The sequence below is a fragment of the Cryptomeria japonica genome, chromosome 10 (genome assembly GCF_030272615.1).
Source record: "Cryptomeria japonica chromosome 10, Sugi_1.0, whole genome shotgun sequence".
Lineage (NCBI taxonomy): Eukaryota > Viridiplantae > Streptophyta > Pinopsida > Cupressales > Cupressaceae > Cryptomeria > Cryptomeria japonica.
In genome coordinates this window covers 901,079,314-901,103,138 of record NC_081414.1, presented here as the reverse complement: position 1 = coordinate 901,103,138, position 23,825 = coordinate 901,079,314, and the positions used below count along the sequence as shown (strand labels likewise).

General features: G+C 36.4%; 1 protein-coding gene across 2 annotated transcripts; it reads left to right on the top strand.

Moving 5' to 3' along the window:
• The first annotated feature begins 3,770 nt into the window (after positions 1-3,770).
• On the top strand, positions 3,771-9,082 carry LOC131032015 (protein STICHEL). 2 transcript variants are annotated; one of them, XM_057962899.2, is made up of 5 exons: positions 3,771-4,135; positions 4,275-5,736; positions 6,491-6,710; positions 7,268-7,900; positions 8,422-9,082. In XM_057962899.2, the coding sequence occupies exons 2-5, from the start codon at positions 4,378-4,380 to the stop codon at positions 8,772-8,774; spliced, it is 2,565 nt and encodes an 854-aa protein (XP_057818882.2). In that variant the 5' UTR covers positions 3,771-4,135; positions 4,275-4,377; the 3' UTR covers positions 8,775-9,082. The 2 variants fall into 2 exon arrangements, with proteins under 2 accessions (XP_057818882.2, XP_057818881.2); XM_057962898.2 differs by lacking the exon at positions 3,771-4,135 and having other exon boundaries at positions 4,169-5,736.
• The last annotated feature ends 14,743 nt before the right edge of the window (positions 9,083-23,825 follow it).

The following is a 23,825-nucleotide window of genomic DNA, read 5'->3' as shown; positions in this document are numbered from 1 at the left end:
CATGAGGAATTTGTCATAAATATTGTCATAGAATCAATAATGATTATCATAACCATCATAGATTCTCTTACAAACCCTAACAAGTGTCCAACCACCTAAAAATAGAGGATTCCAAGAGGGTTCACCTAGCTATTTTGTCCTTTTCTTAGAGCGCAAACGATAAAAGTAACGTTGCCTTTACATGATATTTTTCACCACTATTGGTAAACGGTTTAACTTCATATGGGTAAATTACAAAAGACATTACGAAAATAATAAATAAAGATTTACATGGTTGATGACACCTAAATATTAACACCAAGCCCCTTTTCCTTGTATGCCCTCTGAAAGGGTGATCCTTATCACCATCTTCACTTTTATCAACTTTCCTCCTAGTCACTTCTTTAAGTGATTGGAACATCTTCCATATTCTAACCAATTTCTTCCAAGCACTATATTTTAATCTTCTTTGAAATGACACTACTATGTAACAACATCTCAAAGAGGCAAAATTCCTTATCCTCATCCTCACTTTCATCATCTTTCCTCCTAATCACTTCTATGAATGACAGGGTTATCTTCCATAATCTAACCATTTTCTTCCAAGCACTATGTTTTAATCTTCTTTGAAATGACATTACTTCATAACACCATCTCAAAGAGGGTAGAATTCCTTATCCTCAACCCTGCTTTCATCATATTTCCTCCTAGTCACTTCTTTGAATGATTGGTGCATCTTCCATAATCCAAACATTTTCTTCCAAGCACCATGTTTTGATTTTCTTTGAAATAACGCTACTTCATAACACCATCTCAAAGAGTAGCAAAATGTAGACACCTATTGACACTTTATCAATCATTGTTATTCCTCTATAATTGATTAATTACATTTGATCAATTATCCATATTCCTAATTCTTGTATTAAAATATTTTTTAATTATATTTAATTAGTGTTCCTTCATTAATCTTCTAAAATCCATATAATTAAAATTCAAAGAACAAGGGAGTGCCACTTGTCTTGCATAGCCATGACAAGTGGAACCTCAAGGGGTGGTCAAGTTGTTGAACCTCCTTGTCACATGTCTCTCTACAACAATTTCAGTTTCCCACATGTCTATCCATTACAACCTTTACATTTCTATAAAACCAACCCACCCTACACCCATTTTATAATCACATGGAATGCAATGTTATGATGTCAATTTGTAAGTACACATATTGATCTAATTTGGGAAAAATCAATCTTGGAGGGTAACTAGAGGATTCAACATGGAATTATCATTGATATTTTATGTTTGTTTGATCTTCTAACTTGTCCAATATTGATTTTTGCATTTGTTTTGAATAGAGTAGATTAATATGGTTGCAATTAGCTTTATTGTTATGAAAATTACAATATTTATTAAACAAAAAAAATTAATAAGTAGAAAATGCATAAATTTACATGCAAAACTTGATAAAAGAGAAAAAACCATGGTAAGAAATATAAAAATCCATTGTTACAACAGTCTTCAAAATGTACAAAAAATATGACTTCATATAGCATAAGACATTTGAGTTGCATAATATATTCAAAGAAAAAAATTAACAATAGAAAGTGTCACTTGTGCAACTAAATGCTGAATGCATGTCAATTTGTTATACATATTAAGGTCCCCAAATAAATCTAACTTTGACATGACAAGAGGCTATGACAACCACCCTACAATCCCCCATTGTTTCAAACTTTGGATGAAATGTAGGCCTTTGGCCACATCGGGCGCATACCCAGAGTAGACTACCGCGATACTAGTTGATGATTACTCATCTCTACTAGAATAACAAAAAATAGCATTAAATTTCAACATTTATTAGGCTACGGCTAAACTGGCTCCAAAACCACACGTCAATAACACGAAAAGTGAATAACACAAAAATTTTCAAAAATTACAGATCGTTGATTGTGATCAACAGATTTAGTTTTTTTTTTGGAAAAGTTAATAACCCGAGTTTTATAACCCCTTTTTGGAGCCAGTTTAGCTGCGTCCCATTTATTAGGTTTATAAATTTCATGTACATAGTATTAATTGTTGGTGTAAAGATCATTAAATTGATGTATATCAATTGATATTTCGAGGGTTTTTATTCTACCATATTGAATTTATATTAATTGTTGGTGTATATCAATTTATATTATGCACCAATGTAATCAATACATATAAAAAATTTAGTGTACATCATTGTTAAAACATGTATAAATACATATACCAACTTTAATGTAGCTCAAATCGAAACATGTGAGTATACATTTAAGTTTGAGTTTTTGTTCCTAAATGGATATGCATTTTTTTATGAAATGTGACTGTATTCCCTAAAACAACTTTTTCTCATGATACTTCTCCTAAAAGTATACTCAACTTCTTGCTTTTATCCTTATGTCCTTATGCCATGTTGATTCATGCATTACTAAAAGTATACTCAACTTCTTACTTTTATCCTTATACTTGTTCTTACTTTGAAACTAGAACAATGTGTAGCTTATTGTGACAAACCAAACTTTGTTGATATGTGATCTTACACAACATCATGTCCACAATCTTGACTAATTGTCATGAGCTCATCCAAATTAGACACGATTCCATCATTTATAGCTAGAAAACTTGAAATCTAACTTGCCTTCATCTAATCCATGAAAGCATGTTATATGATTTTGGGGAGCACCTCAATAGGAGTTTATTATGTGAAGGTTGAAATTAGATAAATTGTTATGCCTTAGTCAGACCCATGTTGTTGTTCACATGATCAAAGATACAATGATATAGAATACCTAAGATGAAGATTGAAGTAATATATATGTTTTTTATAAATGTTAATGCACACCTATGATTGACAAATGCTTTTGATTCCTTTCTGTAGATTGGATGTACTTTCTTGCCTATTATTCACTAGTGACTAAGGGCTTATCTTTAATTTTGACAATTTAGGCTTCAATTTGGACACTTGACATACAATTGAATAGACTACTCTCAAAATTTTATATGAAGACAAATCAAAATAGAGAGAACATGGATTTGAAGTGAACATGATTGTGCTAACTATTCTATCTTGAGTTTGAGGACATGGAAATGCATGAAATGTGAAGTGTAAGAGTCTAAAGTCAGCAGTTGAAGTCTTTTCCAGGTTATATCAATTTCTGCATATAAATGGAGAGATCATGAAGCCTTACAAATACTCGCTTCATAAAACAACTGATTGAAGCTTTTGCAGGAACAAATGAATGAATGATTGCATCCGTAACAACGGCCATTTCCCCTATTCTCATAGTGATTTGACATTTGTTTTGTTTTCTTCAAGACTAAGATCGTTAATGGAGAGACAAGAAGAGTGGACGAATCCTCCTCTTAAGAGACAACTTTTTGTACTGGGGAAATAGACGATAAAAGGCAGTACACCGCGCAGACAACTATTTGCAGTGTTAAAAACAAAAAACATGGTCTGAGATTGTAAAATTTCAACTTTTTTTAATTTATCAGTCACGTGTGTTGTTTCAAGAATTCCTTATGTATGGGTCAGGGTAATCTTCTAGAGAGGAATTGGGGTACAGTTTTGTCAGATTTTGAGCTTAAATCTCGGCTTTTGGCGAGAAAAAATGGGATTCGTATTGGCTGGAACAAATGGCACTGTCCCATCAGTTGCGTCAATTACTAGAACATAACTTAATTTTTTAATCAAGGATCTGATTTATTTGGGAAACTTGAACCATTTATTTATTTCTTGAATGGTCCTTTTCTTCATTGGATTTCCTAATTTGGGTGTCAGAAATATAATTTTAACACACTGCAGAGCGGCTAGAGTAATGGTGCTTTAATGGCTATATTTTTCAGCTGGGGTAGCGCGAAATTCGACAATCACAAGCTTTTTTGTGAGGATCATTGCATAACTGAGGAAAGTGTTTTTATTGAAATAAGTAAAAACGAATTCAAAGGTTTTTTATGGTTGTTTTAGTCAAACATGTCATTTTCCTTGCAAATAAACCCTGCATCAATACAGACTACAGAGAAAAGTATATCTTAATAAAACTCGGTGCAAAAATTTCAACCATGTTGAAAAGATAACGTTTTTTAACAGTTGATTGCTACGTAAACGCAAACATTTTTTTCAAAGCCACGAACTACGGTAAGATTATGAACTGGAGTTTTTTTCAATTCAAAACTCTCACCTTTAAGCTGCTGCTATGGTATAGTTAAAATTATATTAAGTCCTCATTTTGTGGATTCTAGAATTAATTTGTAATGATTTCTGCATGCAATTTTAGTTGGAAGATCAAACGATCAATGCCCAGGAACAGTCTTTTTCCAGATACGTTACTACTTGAAACCTTAATTGCATTTTAAAAGCACAGCATTTGTAACACACGAATGAAGAAGAGGCACATTGCAATGCAAATGCTGAGAAGTATGTCAGGAAAGGATAAATTTGTAGATAGAAGATGGAGGAAAGCAGAATTCTACTACAAGCAAAGATCCAGCTCTTTCAGCAGATACCAAAACTGTTTGTGCTCAGCCAGCGACTTGGAGGCAGAAACGGCCTTCAAGATGCAAAATGGCATGACAAACAGTTCAAGATCTCAGGCTCTCACACGAGTATATAGCAGAAACAGCAGAGGTCATATAAAGGGCCCTAGTCCCGTCAAAAGGCTCCCAAAAGGGAGGAGAAGTGGTAAGAGCAGTTGTGAAATTTCTTCTAGCTTAAGATCATCATATAATTTTTACAATGGGTCTGAAAATTGCTCTTTGAATTCCTCATGCATTTCAAGCCGCGGTGAAGGGATCAGCAGAAGCTGCAACTTTTCATATGATGAATGCTGTGATAAGAACAAGTATCTGATAATGGATCCATTACATGCATCCAAGAGCACATCCAACCATGCAAAGCAGTGCGCTTTTGCATTGCATGGAAGGAAAGAATGGAGAAACCACACATTTCATTCATTTAAAAATCATGAGTACCATGAACAGCTGGGTGATCTTGATCAAAGTGTGAGAGAGATCAAAGAAAATCATGTGGGTTTGAGCCAAAAATATAGACCTAAATCCTTCAATGAGTTTGTTGGACAGGAAATTATAAGGAAATCCCTTATGAATGCAATACTGAAACAAAAGATTGCTCCCGTGTATCTGTTCTATGGGCCGAGAGGAACAGGGAAAAAATCTGCTGCAAGAATTTTTGCTTCAGCTTTGAATTGCTCATCTCCCGACGCGAGAATAAAACCCTGTTGCAAATGCAGAGAATGCTGTCTTTGCCTGTCGGGGGAAAGCCCTCATATGGCCGAATTAAATGCGGCTGGCAATGATGGTATTGAAATACTTAAATTATGCCTCGAAACTGTAAAGTACGATCATATGGCTTCTGGGTACAAGGTGGTTATTGTAGAAGACTGCCATGAACTCAGTCCGGAGGCATGGAGCACTTCATTCTTGAAATGCATGGAAAATGCTATTGGGTATTTGGTTTTTATTCTGATTGCAGTGGATTTAGATTGGATTCCTAAAACAGTAATGTCCAGAAGTCAGAAATTCTGCTTTCAGAAACTGAGAGATACAGATATATTGAATAGGCTTAAGAAAATCGTGGTTGCAGAAAATATCAATATTGAAGAGGAAGCATTGCATTTAATCACAACAAGAGCAGGCGGTTCATTGTGGGAAGCAGAGACAGCATTGGAGCAGTTCAGCCTTCTTTCCTCGAAAATTACCCTTTCAAGGGTTCGCCAAATGGTACATTTCATCTCTATACATTTTTATATACAAGATTCAATGCCCATTTAAAAAAAATAAAAATCATAGTTTATAAGTGTTATAGCAGATGTCTCTAGTGGATATCTAGCTCAAAAATTGAATCCTAAAGCTTTTTACAATTCTCTCAATAAATTTTTTTTCTTAATAAGCTCTTATGATAGATCATGGAGTGTGATTCAAAACATTGATGAAAAAGAATCTCATGCAATTGAATTTAGAAACAGCATAAATAATTTCAAAAACAAAAACAGCACAAATAATTTCAACAACATAATTTCAACAACAGAAACAGACAGAAACAGATAAACTGTAAAAATTTAATGTCTGAAATTACTGTCATGAAATAGATTACAAGGAGAAGGAGCATATGATTCTATAATTCATATGGTTAAAGGGTACAAATTAATTGAGTGTCCCCATTTTCTTTAGATTATAGGGAGAAGAAGCATATGATTCTATAATTCGTATGGTTAAAAGGTACAAATTAATTGATTGTACCCATTTTCTTACTGAGCTCAGCTATTTCATTTAGTAAGGTGGGATATTAGTGACATTTTCGTAGCTCGAGTGTTTTTCTTATATTGGTGCCAGTTGATTTTTAAGATGGTACTATTTTTCTATATTGATGCCAGTATATTTTAATAGATAATAATTTTCACAATAGTTTATTTATATGTTTTGATATATTGCGTTTCAGTTTAACATTGCCACTGATTGAAATTTTAATTTGCAGATTGGTTTGTTGCCAGACGAAAAACTGCTTGATTTACTCGACTTTGCCTTATCAGCTGACATTGAAAATACTGTGAGATGCACACAAGAGATCATTGAGTGTGGAGTCAAGCCACTTGCGCTGGTTTCTCAGTTAGCAACTCTGGTTACAAGCATTTTGGCCAGTAATTGCCTTTCATCAAAGGCAGATGAAACCCAAATTTCAATCGGCAACTCTTCCAGTAAGTCACATTTTAATCCCTTGGGCATAGCTTTGGACAACTAGGATGAAATAAAAGGTTCACCCTCTTGCCCTCATGAATCTTACTTCAGCAGACTTTCAAATGAAGATAGTAAATAATCTATAGTTACAAGCAAAAGTATGAATTGTAGCTTATAAGTAGTTGAAGAATCTGTTAATAATCTATAGTTACAAGCTAAAGTATTAATTGTACCTTATAATTAGTTGAATAATCTCATCTAAGACAGCTGACATATGACTTGTTGATTCTTATTTTGTTTTAATGCCCTGATGTAAAGAACATAGTGTCTAGACCTTCCATCATGTAGTAGTTGTAGCATGAAAAAAATGTATATCCTTTAGCATAAGCCCAGAGAAAGCCTGCACTATTTGTGGTTCAGTTTGCATGCGGGATAGCCTACTCTTACTTTCATAACCTATAATTCTTAATACTAAGGTCCTCTAAAAATTGAATGAATGATGAAAACAGGGCACTTTACTAGATGAAAAGTGACAGTTGCGCATTTTTATAATTAATACTGCAATAATTCTGTGCAGTATCGATGGACAAAACAGAGAAGTTAGGCCGAGCTCTTAAAATCCTTTCAGATGCAGAAAAGCAACTGAGGGCTTCAAATGAGTGCGTTTCTTGGCTCACAGCTGTCCTTCTACAGTTTGGCTCAGATGAGTTGAATCCAAATCCCCACCCAGCAATAGATACAAACACAACTCATACTAATATGGCCTTGTATAATCAGAACCAGAGGGAGGTGTATGAAATGGATCATGCTCTTGAAGAGGAAATAGCTCATCACATTGATCATTGGAATGTGTATCAAGCTCCACACAAAGTTCCCTCAGCAACCAAATCCAGAGCATTTGAAGATAAAGATTCCAGAAATGTAGATTCACTTGATACAAAATGGTGCTTAGCAGAGAGTTCAATTAATCCTTTCTGCAACCAGGGTACAATCAAAACTGTTCACTCACATGATACTCAAGGAATCATTTTTCCAGTGCCATCTTCATCACAAAATTGCACAAGTGAAGCAGAAAACCTGGATCTCAGACCTATGAGCCCATGCACAGTGGAAGAGATATGGAAAAGAGTGCTGAAAACAAGTCAGTCTACTACTCTTGAGGACTTGCTGCAAGGTCAGGGAAAATTGGTGTCCCTATTGTTGTGCCAAGGTACATGATTTCTCAGAATGTTGTCTTGTTGGCTCTTATCATTCTTTTCTATTAATTAATTTATTATTTTTAAAATTTTTAATTTTCCTCCTTATCTCATTTCTTGCGTCACCTTCCTTTTTTTGTCTGGTCTACTACTCATTAAATTCACTCTTTGATAGCACTCAATCATTCTAATGATGGATCACAGAATGTGAAGAGAAACGTTGATTAAAAACTATCACACAATCTGATCCAAAAACAACTCTTCTTAATCTCATAAATTATATAAACTTGATATCTTTAATCATTGATGATATCTTAGAAAACAGCCTATAAGACCCATTGTAGTACCCATAAACAGAAGCATTTATGAACATGAAATAGTGTTGAATAGTAATTTTGAGTGTCATTGAAGAAGACAAATGTGCCATTGTTTTTTGTCCTTAATTTAATTCTCAGTGACAGACTTGCCTATTGTAATCATTTGTAGACAAAGTATAATTTATTTCTCTAACACAATAAACATTTTCTATGTTCAGCCAACGCAGGTGCAATAGCCCATGTGGAACTCAGAAACCATCAGCGAAAAGCAAAAGTGGAAAGGTTAGAGCTAAGCATATCCAATGCATTACAAGAAGCTCTTGGATGCCCTGTTGAGGTGAAAATGATGGTTCCTTCATGTTGTGAAAATAACATTCCATTGGATGGCTCCAATTCTATTCCTTATAACCCAAAAGCTACATTGCATTGCCACGAAAGTAAACTGAATTCCTCGAAGCACAGAATTTTGAGAAAGAGGAGAAAATTTGGACTCCCTTTTAACTGTGTGCCTTGCCTAAACTTAAGCTGTATCTGCTTTTCTCTTAAAAGATGTCTTTGTGCGGACTGTTAACACTAGGCAAGTCTATACATTTACTACTTCAAAAAAATATACCAACCCTCATGAAAGTTAAGTGTAAGCCGGAAATCATATGGAAGTCTTTCTACATGAGTTAAATTACTACTGAATAGCATATAGATTCATTTCTAAGAGAATTATATTACAGTTTATATAAATGAGTTTTGAATTCACTGCAACTTCTATTTGCAGTAAGTTGAAAAGAGACTGAAATTGGTCTCCTATCCATGCCATCTTGTAAGAAGAGGAGGTGATGACTTGATGAAGAGCCTATCCTATATATGTATATATATACACAAACATAGATGACTATTAATTTTGAAAAACAGTTTTTGAATCTGTAAGTTTTTGGATTAAAACTGTCTAGTAGTTTTTGTTTCAATATTTTAGATCACAATTAGTTATCTATTGTTAAGATAGCATAATAAAAAAAGTACATTTATATGTACAAACATTCTGTTATCCACTAATGGATCATTGAGTGTGGTCTGAAATATTGATACAGGAAAACTACTACACAATTTTAATCTAAAAACTCACAAATTCAACTATACTAGACGATTTTATACCTTTAAACAAATATATTTTAAATCAAGAATTAAAAGCCACTATATCTTCAAAATCATCACCTTAATACATAAAGCATTACAATTTTTAAGATTTCAAAACTTAATAGCTGGAGAGATTAAGATTTCTCTAAGGGTTTTTTCAAAAGTGAATTGGTGTATATTGAGAAGAAACAAATAAAGAGAAACAAACAAATGCAATGATTGTGAATTGGAGTACACAAATCCCGTCCTCATTATATTCAATCTATAAGAAAAAGACATCATTAATTTACAATTAGTTGGTTGAACTATTTATGGTGGACGGTGAGGTGAGCAACATACGATTGTGTTGACAATGGCTTGTGCTGACAAAGCTTATTAATTTATTCTAATATCCCCCTATAAATTAATTGTACTAATCACTTTTTAAGTATCTTCCCATAATCTAGAAAAGGTGGGTTCGTGCACAAAGCATTGTTAGGTACTCATTTACATTCACTTATTCACTAACACAATGGTAGAGATTCACAATAATACCTCTTGAATGAAAACCATCAAATATTCATATGATTTGTCATAATCCTAAAAGACTCTTAAGATATACGAACTTGGTCCCACTTAAGGCCTTGGTGAAAGATCCTTTATCCTACAATGTTGAAGATGATCACCCATTGTTAGATGAGATGCCCACTATAATGGTGATAGACCTCCATATGTTTTTCCCTAGCATAAAACAGTGGATTCTTAGACAACAAAATAGTACTTTGATTGTCACAATGAATTAAATAAGTTTGTACTTGATACTATTTGAGTATTTGATGGTTCTTGGCAATCTTGCATCAACTAAAAACATTTTCCTTTCAGTTTGTTTCTTATTTTGCAGTTTCAGTATTTCTTTCAGCATTTCTTTTTGTTTGTGTAAAGCGGAAAATCGCGAGCGAACCCTAAGTGTTCCCCCCACCACTCCGAGGAGAGGGGAAGGAGGTCACTAGGGTTGATGGTTTTCACTTAGGGGAGACTTTACATTCAAAAGAGGGGTTGAAACCCACAAGATCCAATCCCACACAATGCAAGATTGGATTCTAAATGAGTTTCAAGGGTTAAGACAGCAAGGCTACCCTCTTTTGTAAAGAATGTGGATAGAATGATTAAGCTAGGAATACATAGAAAGTGAGAAAGATTCGCTTATAAACTGAGATAGGGATATAGGATGAAGTTGCGGACCTGGAATTAGCAGTAAAATGTCGAGACAGTGCTGTCCTGCAAATTTGAGCGACAGTTGACGGGACGATGGCGCCCGACGTGCACACGGTCCTCCGAAAAATCCGCGAAACAAAGGGGGATCTATTCGTCTCTGCACAAGGATTCTAGATCTTCAATTACAGCTGCGTACCTGCAACCTACACACAGAAAAGCGAAGACGATTGGGGGGTTAGGGATTAGGGGTTTGCCCTTAGGTCAAACCCCGGTTTTGGAATTAACCAAGAAATGAGAAATGTTGTAAATGTAAATGATTGTAATGCAAAACAAGTACTAGTACCTTGTTGTAAGAATGTTTGTATTCTTACATGCGAAAGTGTAGATGTTGTTGTATGTTGTATGTTGTGATCTCCTCTTCAATGGTTGAATCCTTGTCTTGAATGCAACACTTAGCCTTGAATGGAGACTTAGAATGATCAATTGCTTGAAGGAATGCTTGAATGTTTGAGTGTTTGAATATCGCTTCTGCCTTTTTCCCTCATCTTACCAAAATGGGAGAGGAAATGAAGTTTATATACTTGCCAATTAGGGTTAAAAGACTGATTTTCCCGACCTTAGGCCAGCCAGGAAAGATTATTTTCCAAATTGCAAACATAAAGACCTAAGGTCCCAAAAGAGACCAGGCCCAAAATAGGGCCAGGGACTAGGGTGCTGGGCGCCCTGGTCCTGAAGGACCAGGGCACTGGGCGCTTTGGTCCCACCTCCCGGGACAGCAAGGTGCAAGGAGGATTAGGCCAGGGTGCTGAAAAAATGCAGTTTTTGATGTCATGGACAAGTTTCGGGGTCTCCATTTAGGTTTTGTGTTGTGTCGCCATCGTGAAGACTCAAATGCGGTTGAAATTGCAAGTGTCGCAATTTTAGGACGCTACATTTAGCCCCCACTTTAGCGGGAGTATAAGCGTACGCTCATACTTCCGGTAAAGTACAAGGAAACAACATTGAAAGACTTTCACCACGTCAAGGAGGCAAGATACACAAAGCCCCCAGTGGACTAAGGATCTTACGACTTCGATTGACAAAGTAAAAGGGAAGATCACGAGGGAGAACCATGACTGTCAGTAGTAAGGTTCCCTCACTATGAGTCATGCAAGAGAAATACCAAAAATTTTCAAGGCAAAGCTAAGTTCGCCAAGAAATTTTCAAGTATCCTGAAGGGATAGACGGGGTGTATGCCCCCCTACGTTAAAGCAATCGCACATGCCTCAACGGGGGTGATTGCTTTAAGGTAGTGATACACATAAGAAATGAGAAGGGAAAGGAGCACATTATCACAAAGATTTAGCCCCCAAGTGTGAGATAAACCCAAGGATAATAGACAAAGCACGAGGTGACTTCGCTTTCCTCAGGGTCAGTATGTTGTATGATAATTCATGTATATCATATGTATGTATGCATAATTGTTCTTCATTCCCCAATCAAGGAAGGTCACCTAGAAGAAGGGAACACATGTGTCTTTTGAGTCAACATGAGAGAGACCAAAAGAGATCTCAATGCTTTGCATCGTCCTCAAGTAGACAACACTAAGGACAACAAATAGAAGAATGAGAATAACACATAGAAGAAGTAACAAAAGAGAGGAGGAGAGAATCTGCTATGCTAATGAAACTAGTCTAGCACGTCATCTACCCCCGATCTTGCTGATCAATGTTTCGGGAAGGCAGGGAACATGCTAGAGGAGGAACATCCAACACAGCAGATGGAGCTATCACAAGATCCAAACAAGGGCTATGTTCATGTTCCAAGCCACATTGTTCTTGTCTAGGAACTAGGATAAGTGCTTTAGAAAATTCGTTAGATAGATGGTTATCAATATCAACAAGTTCATATTCACTATCGGAAGCAAGAGAAGTAACATTTTCGTCTTGAATAACATTTTCATCTATATCATCATCAAGATTTATAAAATAGGGTCTTTAACTCGCACAGGATCAAGACCATCATGCATCTTATGTTTTGGAGATTTTGGAGAGAATGGAATAATGCTTGTTGAAGGTGTTTTTGGAGATTGCGAAGTTTGAGAAGCAGCTGCTTGAGCTCTAAGACGATGCTTTCGTTGGCGTTCACGTGCAAAACGATTTCGTCTAGTCTTAGTAGGGAGTTGAGAAGATTGAGGAGGAGGAATGTTCTCATCCTTATCACTTGGGTGTTTAGGTTGTGGTCTCTTAGGCTGGATAATAGGAGAAGAGGAAGGTCTCTTCTCTCTATAGAAGGAAGGAGGAGGAACCGCTCCATATAAAGGAGGAATATTTGGTTTAGGAAGGAGACCAAGTCCATCATGACGAGGAGGTATAGGTCTACTTTTAGAAAGTTTATTAGACATAGACATAATCACATCCATAGGAATGGGTTGGGAATCTTCTTGAGGAAAGACATTAGTTTTATCTTTCAAAGGAAGAACTTCCTTCTCAAGAACAATAAGAATATCAAGTTTGGGTGTTCTAGGTTCACTTAGAGATAGGATCATATCTGTTTTCCACTTCTGATAAGATTTGAAAAGATGATCACTTCACGGAGGAAGAGATTGGAATTGTTTAGGCCAAAAATTATCAATAGGAACGCTAGAAGTTCTTTCAACTGGTTTAAAGAGACTATGATTGACAGTAACAACTTCACCATTATGGAGAAATTTCAAACATTTGTGAATAGGAGAAGCAATAGCTTTCATGGAAGATAGCCAAGGATAGCCTAGCTTCACACGAAATTGTTCAGATGAAGGAATAATAGCAAAGTTCACATCAAGGGATTTGTTATGGACTTCAATAGGTAATGTAATAGAACCAATTGCAGGAGAAGAAAATGCATCAAATAATTTCACAATCACATCTGTTTTGTCATAGATCACTTGATTCAATTGCAAAGTAAAAAGAAATTCTTCAGTAATAACATTAACCATGCATGAAGGATCAATAAGCACTCCACGGCAAGGTGTATTCTTGACTTTTGCAACTATGTATAAAGGACCATTAGGTGCCCTGATAGTTTCACTAGAATCAAATGTGATGGAAGGTTCTTTAGGGATTTTCTATTGCTCTACAAAGTTAATCACGTTCGGAGTCATAGACACAAGACCATCAGATGAGAAAGAGGAATCATTAGCCTCAATCGCATTAGAGGTATGAGAAGGTAATGGATCAGTAAAAATCTGAAGATTTTGGTTAGGAGGAGCTACAGATGTGTTGCCTTTATCATTCACTCCAGAAACAGAGATAGTATTATTATCAATCAAATCTTGAATTTTACCCTTTAAAGCAAAACATTTTTCAGTATCATGCCCAGGTTGACGATGAAATTGACAAAAAGATTTGTTATCAAAATAGGGTGAATTAATCTTTGTAGGATCTATTTGCCTTATAGGAGGAAGAGTAAGCACATTTTGTTCCAATAACTTATTCATAATACTATGCAATGATTCATTCAAAGGAGTAAACTTTCTTTCTTTCTTGAAAAACTTAGAAATAGGAGGCACACCTGATGCTGCATTCACATTGTTGTTGATGATGTTTTCATTGAATTTAACAGACTCTCTGTTCGGTTTAAACTTCCCAAATGGTTGTTGACTACTATCACCCTTATCACTCGGAGCCATAGGATGTGATTGTTCCATTTGACTCATAGTCAGTTGATAATTGTGAAGAGTTGCACACAATTGTTGGAAAGAAGTAAACTCAGAAAACAGAAGTTTATCTGGAATATCTTTTTGTAAATTAGAAATAAAGATTCTTTGAATATCATTGTCAGGCACTGGAAAAGAAATTTGAGCATACAAATGCTTGTATCTACCAATGAAATCAGTCACTTTTTCTTTAACACCTTGCTTACAATGCATTAAATCAATCAAAGTAACTTTAGGACTTATATTGTTTTGAAATTGTTGAATGAAAGCATTTGCAAGTTGTTCGAAAGAAGTAATAGAATAAGAAGGCAACGAGCAATAGCATTGTAGGGCTTTATCTCTTAATGTTCTAGTAAACAGTTTTGCAGGCAACCTTTGGTCGTAAGCAAAATCGGTACATATTGTTTGAAAAGTCTTAACATGTGTTAGAGGATCACCTTTACCGTTATAAAGCTCCAAATGCAGGATTTCAACATGTTTAGGAGGGATAGCTCGAACAATGTCAAGAGAAAGTGGGCTCGCAACATCAAATGTAGGCACACTAAACTTAGATTGATTCATAGAGGCAATTTGTTGCTACAAGGAAGAGACAGTTTGTGCAAGATTGTTAATGGTCGCTTCAGTTGAAGAGTTCATATTAGACGTGTTAGATTGAGATGGAGGTGTTATGTTATTGAAAGAAGGTAAAGAGTAAGGTGGCGGGACACTATGATAGTTAGTCATAGGAGAAGATTGGAAAAGATGAACACTACAAGGAGGAATGGAATGGTTGAATGAATTGCCCCCTTGCGTCATGTTCATTTGTGGAGATGTAATAGGAACACTCATTGAAGGAATGAATGAAGAAGTTGGATTAAATGAAGGAAGAGGATTAATTGAAGAGGGAGGATTGCCCCCATGACTGGTAATCATAGGCGAAATGTCTTGTATAGAAGTAGCCATTATGTTTGATGTAAAGGTAGGCATACTAGCAATAGAAGTTGTCAAAGGAATAGAATGATTAACTTGAGTAGGAGGTTGTGTATAACCTAAAGTTTCAGCACAACTCTTCATAGGCATCACATTCAAATCCACAATGTGTGCAATACCACGCAAAATATCAATTCCATTCTTATCACTTTGAAGCATACGTTTTAGACCCTCAATTAAAGGAAGAGCTTGACTATCGAGGTATTCTTGAGACATCCATTGTCGAAAATCGTCAAATTGGTTATCCAATTTCGAAAGTTGTTCTACAGAAACCTCATGGAGAGATTCTTCATCATTAAGAGGATTAGAGGAATTACCCATGTCCTCGTTAAAAAGGCTATTCAAATTAGGTTCCATCTCCTCAGTAATTAAACCTTGGAAAGACTTAATTCTAAGGCTTCGTCTAACGTGAATAGTGTAAGTAGGGCTTATTGTTGTAAAACTTATGCACTAGAGAGAGAGAAGATTTTGAATTTAGAGGTAGCAAATTTCAGTAAAATCGGCCAATCTCCTAGATTTAAGCTGTTAAATGCAATCACGACAATCTCCCGAAATTTCAGAAAAAATGTCAGGGACCGTGGCGCTTGGAGTGCACACGGTCCTCGCAACTTTTTTCAAAATTTGCAGGGATGAAAGGTATGATGATTTTAAAGCTAATCTGAAAAAATTGAGTGATTTTACGATCTGTAGATAGGCCAAATTAAAGTTGCAATCTCAAAATTGAACCCTACCAAGATTGTTGAAAAATGCAAAATTTGAATTTTGAGAAAAAGAGGGAAACTGAAATTTTGAATTTTATGATTTTAGAGGGAATACTAAGAGCAATGCAAGCTTTGAATTTTAAAAATTGACTCAATTTCATGCAAAATTCAATTTTGAAAGCGGAAATCAAAGTTGGTGTAATTAAGCACTTAATTTCAAAAGTCACAAATTGCAAGAATTTGAATAAAGCACTGAAATGTCGAATGAACACCAACACACTTTTCAGATTTAGGACAGTAAGAACATAATTTTGACACAAAATTTCAATTTCAACAATTTTTGAATGATTAGAAGCCTTAATCCAAGCAATCCCTAGACCAACTTTGAGTTTAATTTTGAAAGTGTTGTAATTGATAAAATCAGCCAAAATTTTGGATTTTAGCAGAAAAATACAGTAAGATCTAACTCCCGAAATTTCGAAAAAAATGTCGGGGACGACGGCGCTCGGGGTGCACACGGTCCTCGCAACTTTTTTCCAAATTTTTAGAGATGAAAGATATTATGATTTTGTTGCGGAATCCAAAGTTACAACCGATTTGGAGATGCTTTGATCAGTGAAATTATCGGTCAAAGGTTGAATCAAGAGGGTTTTAAAAATTAGGGTTTTGACACTTAACCACTTAATTTCCAAAATTAAAGCACAGATATGAATTGATAATTTGCAGTAGAAGGGCAGATCTGAAACAAGCATTAACAATTAAACATTTCACAAGTTCAATTTTCAAAAAGAAAATTTAGGGTTTTTATGCAATCAACCTCTAAAATTTGCAAAAGATCAAACATGGAAATGTAATCAAGGAAGCCAATTTTTAGATCTAACCATGAATAATCAGAAAGGATGTTCACGTCGGGTTCACCAAAATGTAAAGCGAAAAATCGCGAGCGAACCCTAAGTGTTCCCCCCACCACTCCGAGGAGAGGGGAAGGAGGTCACTAGGGTTGACGGTTTCACTTAGGGGAGACTTTACATTCAAAAGAGGGGTTGAAACCCACAAGATCCAATCCCACACAATGCAAGATTGGATTCTAAATGAGTTTCAAGGGTTAAGACAGCAAGGCTACCCTCTTTTGTAAAGAATGTGGATAGAATGATTAAGCTAGGAATACATAGAAAGTGAGAAAGATTCGCTTATAAACTGAGATAGGGATATAGGATGAAGCTGCGGACCTGGAATTAGCAGTAAAATGTCGAGACGACGCTGTCCTGAAAATTTGAGCGAAAGTTGACAGGACAATGGCACCCAGCGTGCACACGGTCCTCTGAAAAATCCGCGAAACAAAGGGGGATCTGTTCGTCTCTGCACAAGGATTCCAGATCTTCAATTACAGCCGCGTACCTGCAACCTACACACAGAAAAGCGAAGACGATTGGGGGGTTAGGGATTAGGGGTTTGCCCTTAGGTCAAACCCCGGTTTTGGAATTAACCAAGAAATGAGAAATGTTGTAAATGTAAATGATTGTAATGCAAAACAAGTACTAGTACCTTGTTGTAAGGATGTTTGTATCCTTATATGCGAAGGTATAGATGTTGTTGTTTGTTGTATGTTGTATGTTGTATGTGATCTCCTCTTCAATGGTTGAATCCTTGTCTTGAATGCAACACTTAGCCTTGAATGGAGACTTAGAATGCTCAATTGCTTGAAGGAATGCTTGAATGCTTGAATGCTTGAATGTTTGAGTGTTTGAATATCGCTTCCGCCTTTTTCCCTCATCTTACAAGAATGGGAGAGGAAATGTAGTTTATATACTTGCCAATTAGGGTTAAAAGACTGATTTTCCCGACCTTAGGCCAACCAGGAAAGATTATTTTCCAAATTGAAAACATAAAGACCCGAGGTCCCAAAAGAGATCGGGCCCAAAATAGGGCCAGGGACCAGGGCACTGGGCGCCATGGTCCTGGGGGACCAGGGTGCTAGGCACTCTGGTCCCACCTCCCGGGACAGCAGGGTGCAAGGAGGATCAGGCCAGGGTGCTGAAAAAATGTAGTTTTTGATGTCATGGACAAGTTTCGGGGTCTCCATTCAGGTTTTGTGTTGCGTCGCCATCATGAAGACCCAAATGCGGTCGAAATTGCAAGTGTCACAATTTTAGGACGCTACAGTTTGTTCATCGGATGTTGCGGAGTTGGATTTGGTTCGTGGACATGTTCATCAATCTTATCCTTGGTCCACAGGACATTTGGATCTTTTTCTGCCAATTTATCGCTTCTGGAATATGGGACTGTTTTCTTTCTTGTGTACTAGACCGGTCGGACCTAGTTGCTGTTGATGATGCTTGTGGATTTTTCACGTTGCTTGCAAAGCTTGATTTTGTTGTTTCCAACATTCCTTGGTTCATGGCCGACCTTCCCTTGGGTCCACACTTCATTCTTTGGATTTGCCAGAGGGATCTCTTTAGCGGAGGCCAACCTTGTTGTTTTACACGTTTCATCTTGGGTCAACGCGAATCATTCTTGATCATATAAATCAATGTAATTAAGCATTTAGGAATTAGTTTTTGGAACATAGAAGATAGATCGGAAGATTAGCAGTTCCAGAGTTGGCTCACATCCTTGTTTGAGCCGAATGTTGCATAACATGCATGTTTTGTACTCAAGCCTGTGAGCCGAATCTGTGAACTCGGATGTTGTCGACAATTTTTAATCAATTTCTATGATATAATAAATCTAATTTTGCATTGCTTCCGTCACATTGTGTTGTTTGTGTTGTGTTTTATCTACTGCACGGTCCAGATTGTTCTCCTTGAGGACCCTCCTAACCGTGACTGCACCAAGTGGAATTAGAGCGAGATTTCATTCCGAAGATTGCGAAGTCCTATAAGATTTTTGTTGTGGGGTAGCGAAATTGAGGATCCGACCCGCAACTATAGAGGACTTGCGTGAAGATGATGTGAAGAAATGCTAGAGGTGGTGGAGCGTGTGGAAATGCAAACCCTATTGTGATGGAAATGTTGAGAGGAATTGCAGCCCGATTAGAAGTTGTTCAAAAGGCCCAAAGACGAGGTCGACATGTTGAAGATGTGAGTGATGACAAAGAAGAAGTTGAGGTGGGAGAAGCAGTAGAAAATCAATCAACGATCGATCAGGAAGAAGAAAGGTTCTTGAGGGTTTTGAGTAAAGCGAACACCAAACCACATTTTACCCCATCGAATTATGATGACAAGTTGGATTTAGATGAATTAATGGATTGGATAACGAAGATGGAAAAGTATTTTGATTTTGAGAACACCACGGAAGACTGAAAGGTGAAATATGCATGTACAAGATTGAAAGGTCATGCGTCTCTTTGGTGGGAACATTTGCAGGTAGACTGACAAAGAAGAGGTAAAGAAAAGATCAAATCGTCGGAGTGAATGGTTAATGAGTTGAAATCGAAGTTCTTTCCTGCTGACTATCAAGTGAATTTGTTCTGAAAGTTGCAAAACCTAAAGCAGAAAGAATCTAGTGTGAAGGAGTATATTGAAGCATTCTACAAGCTGAACATCAGATCCAAACACACCGATGATGAGATTGAACAAGTTGCTTGATATTTGAATGGATTACAGATGTCAATACAAGATGAGCTTAGTTTGATCAAGTTGTAGAGTGTTGAAGATGCTTATCAGTATGCCTTGAAGGCAAAAGAGAAGTTGAATAAAAGACATGAGCAGAAGCAATGAGGTAGATGCAGAAGATTTCAGGGAGGAAGATCCTATAGCAGAGGTTGAGGAACCTGTGTAGATCAAAATAAAGACAAGGAAGTTAGCTGAGATGGTAGTTCTTGCCGAAGAGATGACATCAATTTTTACCAGAAGAAAGAAAATGAAGGTTACCAGAATGAGGGTTATGGAAATGAAGACAAAAGACAAGAGAAGAGAGTGTTTAGACAAACCTACTTTGAATGAGGAGGAGAAGGACATCGTTCTTTTGAATGCAAGAAGATAGAGGACCATGGAAGAGCAGCCTTGGTAGAAGAAGAACCTACCGAATCAGGTAACAAATTGGAGGATGGAGAGTTGCTGATGATGAGGAGAGCATTATATCATACTGAAGGACAACAAGAGCCCTTGCAGAGGAAGAATTTGTTTAAGACAAAATGCAAAGTAGTCGGTAAGTGTTTTATAGTTATAGTTGATAGTAGAAGTACTGTTAACCTTGTTTTGGAAGAAATGATGACTAAGTTGAATTTGGAGAGATTGAAACACCCTAAGCCCTATCAAATAGAATGGATTCAAGATGAGCATAAGGTATTAGTAAGTGAACAATGTTTGGTTAAATTGAAGATTGGAGCTTATCATGATGAAATTTTGTGTGATATTATGCCTATAGTTGTATGTCATATCTTGTTGGGTAGACCTTGGTAGTATGATAGACAAGCAATGCATGATGGAAGAAAGGAATATATACACTATTGTGGCTGATGGGGAGAAATAGATCTTGTTGCCTTTTGAGGAGCCTGTGAAGAGTGAAGTTTGTACTTATGCTATAATTTGCCTAGTTGATGTGAGGAAATTCCTAGATGGGATGAGACATGAGAATATGTGTTTTACCTTAATTCCTAAGAAGACTAAGAATTCGGAGCATGAAGAAGAACAACTAGAGGAAATAAAGGAGTTGCTGATAGAGTATGGAGACATATTTCAAATAATGTACCTAATGGATTACCCCTTGTGAGAAGCATTTGTCATTGCATGGACCTGATTCCGAGAGCTAGTTTGCCTAATAAAGTAACACACCGGATGACACTGACAAAGAATGAGGAGTTGAATAGACAAGTGCAGGAGTTGTTGAAGAAATGTTTGATCAGAGAGAGTTTGAGTCCTTGTGCAGTTCCAACAGTGTTAGCACCTAAGAAGAATGGAGAATGGAGGATGTGTACTAATTCCAAAGCAATAAACAAGACCACAGTGAAATGTTGATTCCCTTTACCTAGGATGGATGACATAATGGATTGTTTGAGTGGAGCCAGATATTATACAAAAATAGACTTGAAGAGTGGATACCATCAGATCAAACTCAGAGAAGGAGATGAGTGGAAGACAACGTTCAAGACAAATGAAGGACTGTATGAATGGTTGGTGATGCCTTTTGGACTGGCTAATGCACTGAGTACTTTCATGAGATGGATGAATGAGGTATTGAAGAAATTTTTGGGTTAGTTTGTTATTGTGTACTTGGATTACATCTTGATATTTCAGTAAGACAAAGGAGGAGCATCTATTACTTGTGAGACAAGTTTTGCAAAGGTTGAGAGAAGAGAAGTTGTCGATAAACATTAAGAAGTGCAGTTTCATGAAGGAAGAGTTAATTTACTTGGGATTTGTGATATCTGCAGATGAATTGAAGATGGCTCTTGAAAAGTAAGAGCAATTGTTGATTGGCCTACACCGGAAAGCATTGGAGAGGTAAGATCATTTCATGGATTGGCTAGTTTCTACCAGAAGTTCATCAGAAATTACAGTTCAATTTGTAGTCCCATGACAAAAACAATGGGAGGAGATAGAAAGGATTTCAAGTGGACAACCAAAGCAAATAGGAGATTTGAATTGTTGAAGCAAAAGGTGATAGAGAATCTCGTGTTGGCTTTACCAGATTTCAGTAGTATTTCAAGTGGATTGTGATGCAAGTGAGAATGGAATTAGAGCAATGTTGAGTCAAGAGAGAAGACCAGTAGCTTATTTCAATGAGAAATTGAATGATGCAAGGAGGAGGTATTCAGTGTATGATCAATAATTTTATGCCATAATTCAAGCTTTGAAGAAGTGGAGACAATATTTGCTGAATAAGGAGTTTGTGTTGTATACTGATCATCAAGCTTTGCAATATTTGAATAGTCAAGGTAAGTTGAATCAAAGACACATGAGATGGGTAGAGAACTTGCAGAGCTATACTTTTGTTTTGAAGCATAGAAGTGGGAAGTCAAATAAAGTTGTTGATGCCCTAAACAGAGGGAGAAATTTGCTGACAAAGATGAGAGCAGACATATTGGGTTTTGAGGAATTGGAGAACTTTTATGTGGATGACCTGGATTTTGCAGAACCTTGGAGAGCTTGCATAGAAACTGTTGCGGTGGATAGGGGTAAGTGGCTGGATTATTTCATTCAAGATGAGATGTTGTTTAGAGGAAATTAGTTGTGTATACCTTGGAGCTCTATGAGAGAAAATCAGATAAAGGAGAAGCATAGTGGAGGATTAGCCGGACACTTTGGAGTAGACAAGACAACAACCTTGATAAGAGAGAATTACTTTTGGCCTCAAATTCATAAGGATATTAGGAAATTTGTTTAGAGCTGTAGGATTTGTCAATTAGAAAAAGGTGGTAGTCAGAATGTTGAATTGTATAAGCCTTTGACAGTTCCAGAGAGAACTTGGGAAGACATAAGCATGGATTTCATACTTGGACTACCTAAAACACAGAGAGGAAATGATTCTATATTTGTGGTGGTGGATAGATTCTCAAAGATGGCACATTTCATACCTTGTAAGAAGACAACAGATGCAGTACATGTTGTTGACCTATTTTTCATGGAGGTGGTAAGATTACATGGATTGCCTAAGAGAATAGTTTTAGACAAAGACACTAAGTTTGTTGGATACTGTTGGCATGATTGGCATAATTGATGCTGATGGAGAATGTTGATGAATTGATAAAGGACTATTGGTAATGATATAGTGATGAAGAGATTGAGATTATTGGCTTGATGACTTTGATCAGTTATTTGCATTGTTATTGATGGAAAACTATATGTCAACTATGTTTTTCATATTTATTTTGTCATCTAAGTCTTTTTGGTCTACCGGAAATGCCTTATCGGTAATGAAGACAGTGAACTAGGAATTAGGACCTTAACCGGTAAATGTGGAAATGTTTTGATTGGTTCTGGAGATTGGTGATGAGTCAAGTGTTGAGTTTTGGAACATGTATTTGTACCATTGTAATGTATCTTTGATTGGAACCACCTCATTCTTTGATTACCGAAAATCATTTTTTATGAGATCTGTTGTATTTTCTGTAGGGTTTAAGAACCAATATTCAATTCTTATAACCGGTAACGATTTTGAGTTCAGTGGTGTACTACATTATGTTTATAAGTTGGTGATGATGTGGTTGAAACTGCATGAAGTGTTTGAATGATGCTTTGACGCAATCAAAGAGTGAATTTCTTGGGAATGTGCGAAGTGCTTAGCGGAATGAGCTAAGGGTTTGAAAATGTATCAGATCGAGGTGCGGTGATCATTCAATGGCTGCAATTGATTTGTAATTGATTGTAATGATCCATTTGATGATCTGTAATGAGTTGTAAAGATCTGTGATGATCTATGTTGTAAATTCATTTGAATTTTGATGTATATAGGGTTTTGTTGTTGGCATTTGACTGAACCGGTAAATGATTGATTGGTGAATGTGATGAAGATATTGAGATTCTTGTTTGATGACTAAGTCTTATGTTGTCATTAATGGCAACAATGTTTTTGTAGCAATCTAAGTCTTGGAAGCCAATAGGTACAAAAGACAAGTTTACTAGTGATCCGACAAATAGGTTCTTAATAGGTAAACAAAGATAGAGTTGCATTCATGCAACCGACATAGGCAATTGATGAAGAGTTGAATGATGTGGTTTTACGTGAGTGATGGAGATAGGTATTTAGAGCTATGCTCATGACCGCATTGGCATATTCAACCGTACAAGCGAGATTTGATGTACAGAGTAGGTATTCTGATGAACACTAAATCGGTAGTGATACAATCACTTAAATCGATAAACTGACATAGGTTTTGTTTTATTTTTAGTTGTTAACCAGGTAGCTCTATATCAGAGTGTTAAATCCTCTTGTGAGGTTGATCCTAACAGGTCAAAGCTCCTAATAGGGCTAATCATTTAAATCCCTTAACTAGGTGACTCCTAACCAGGTC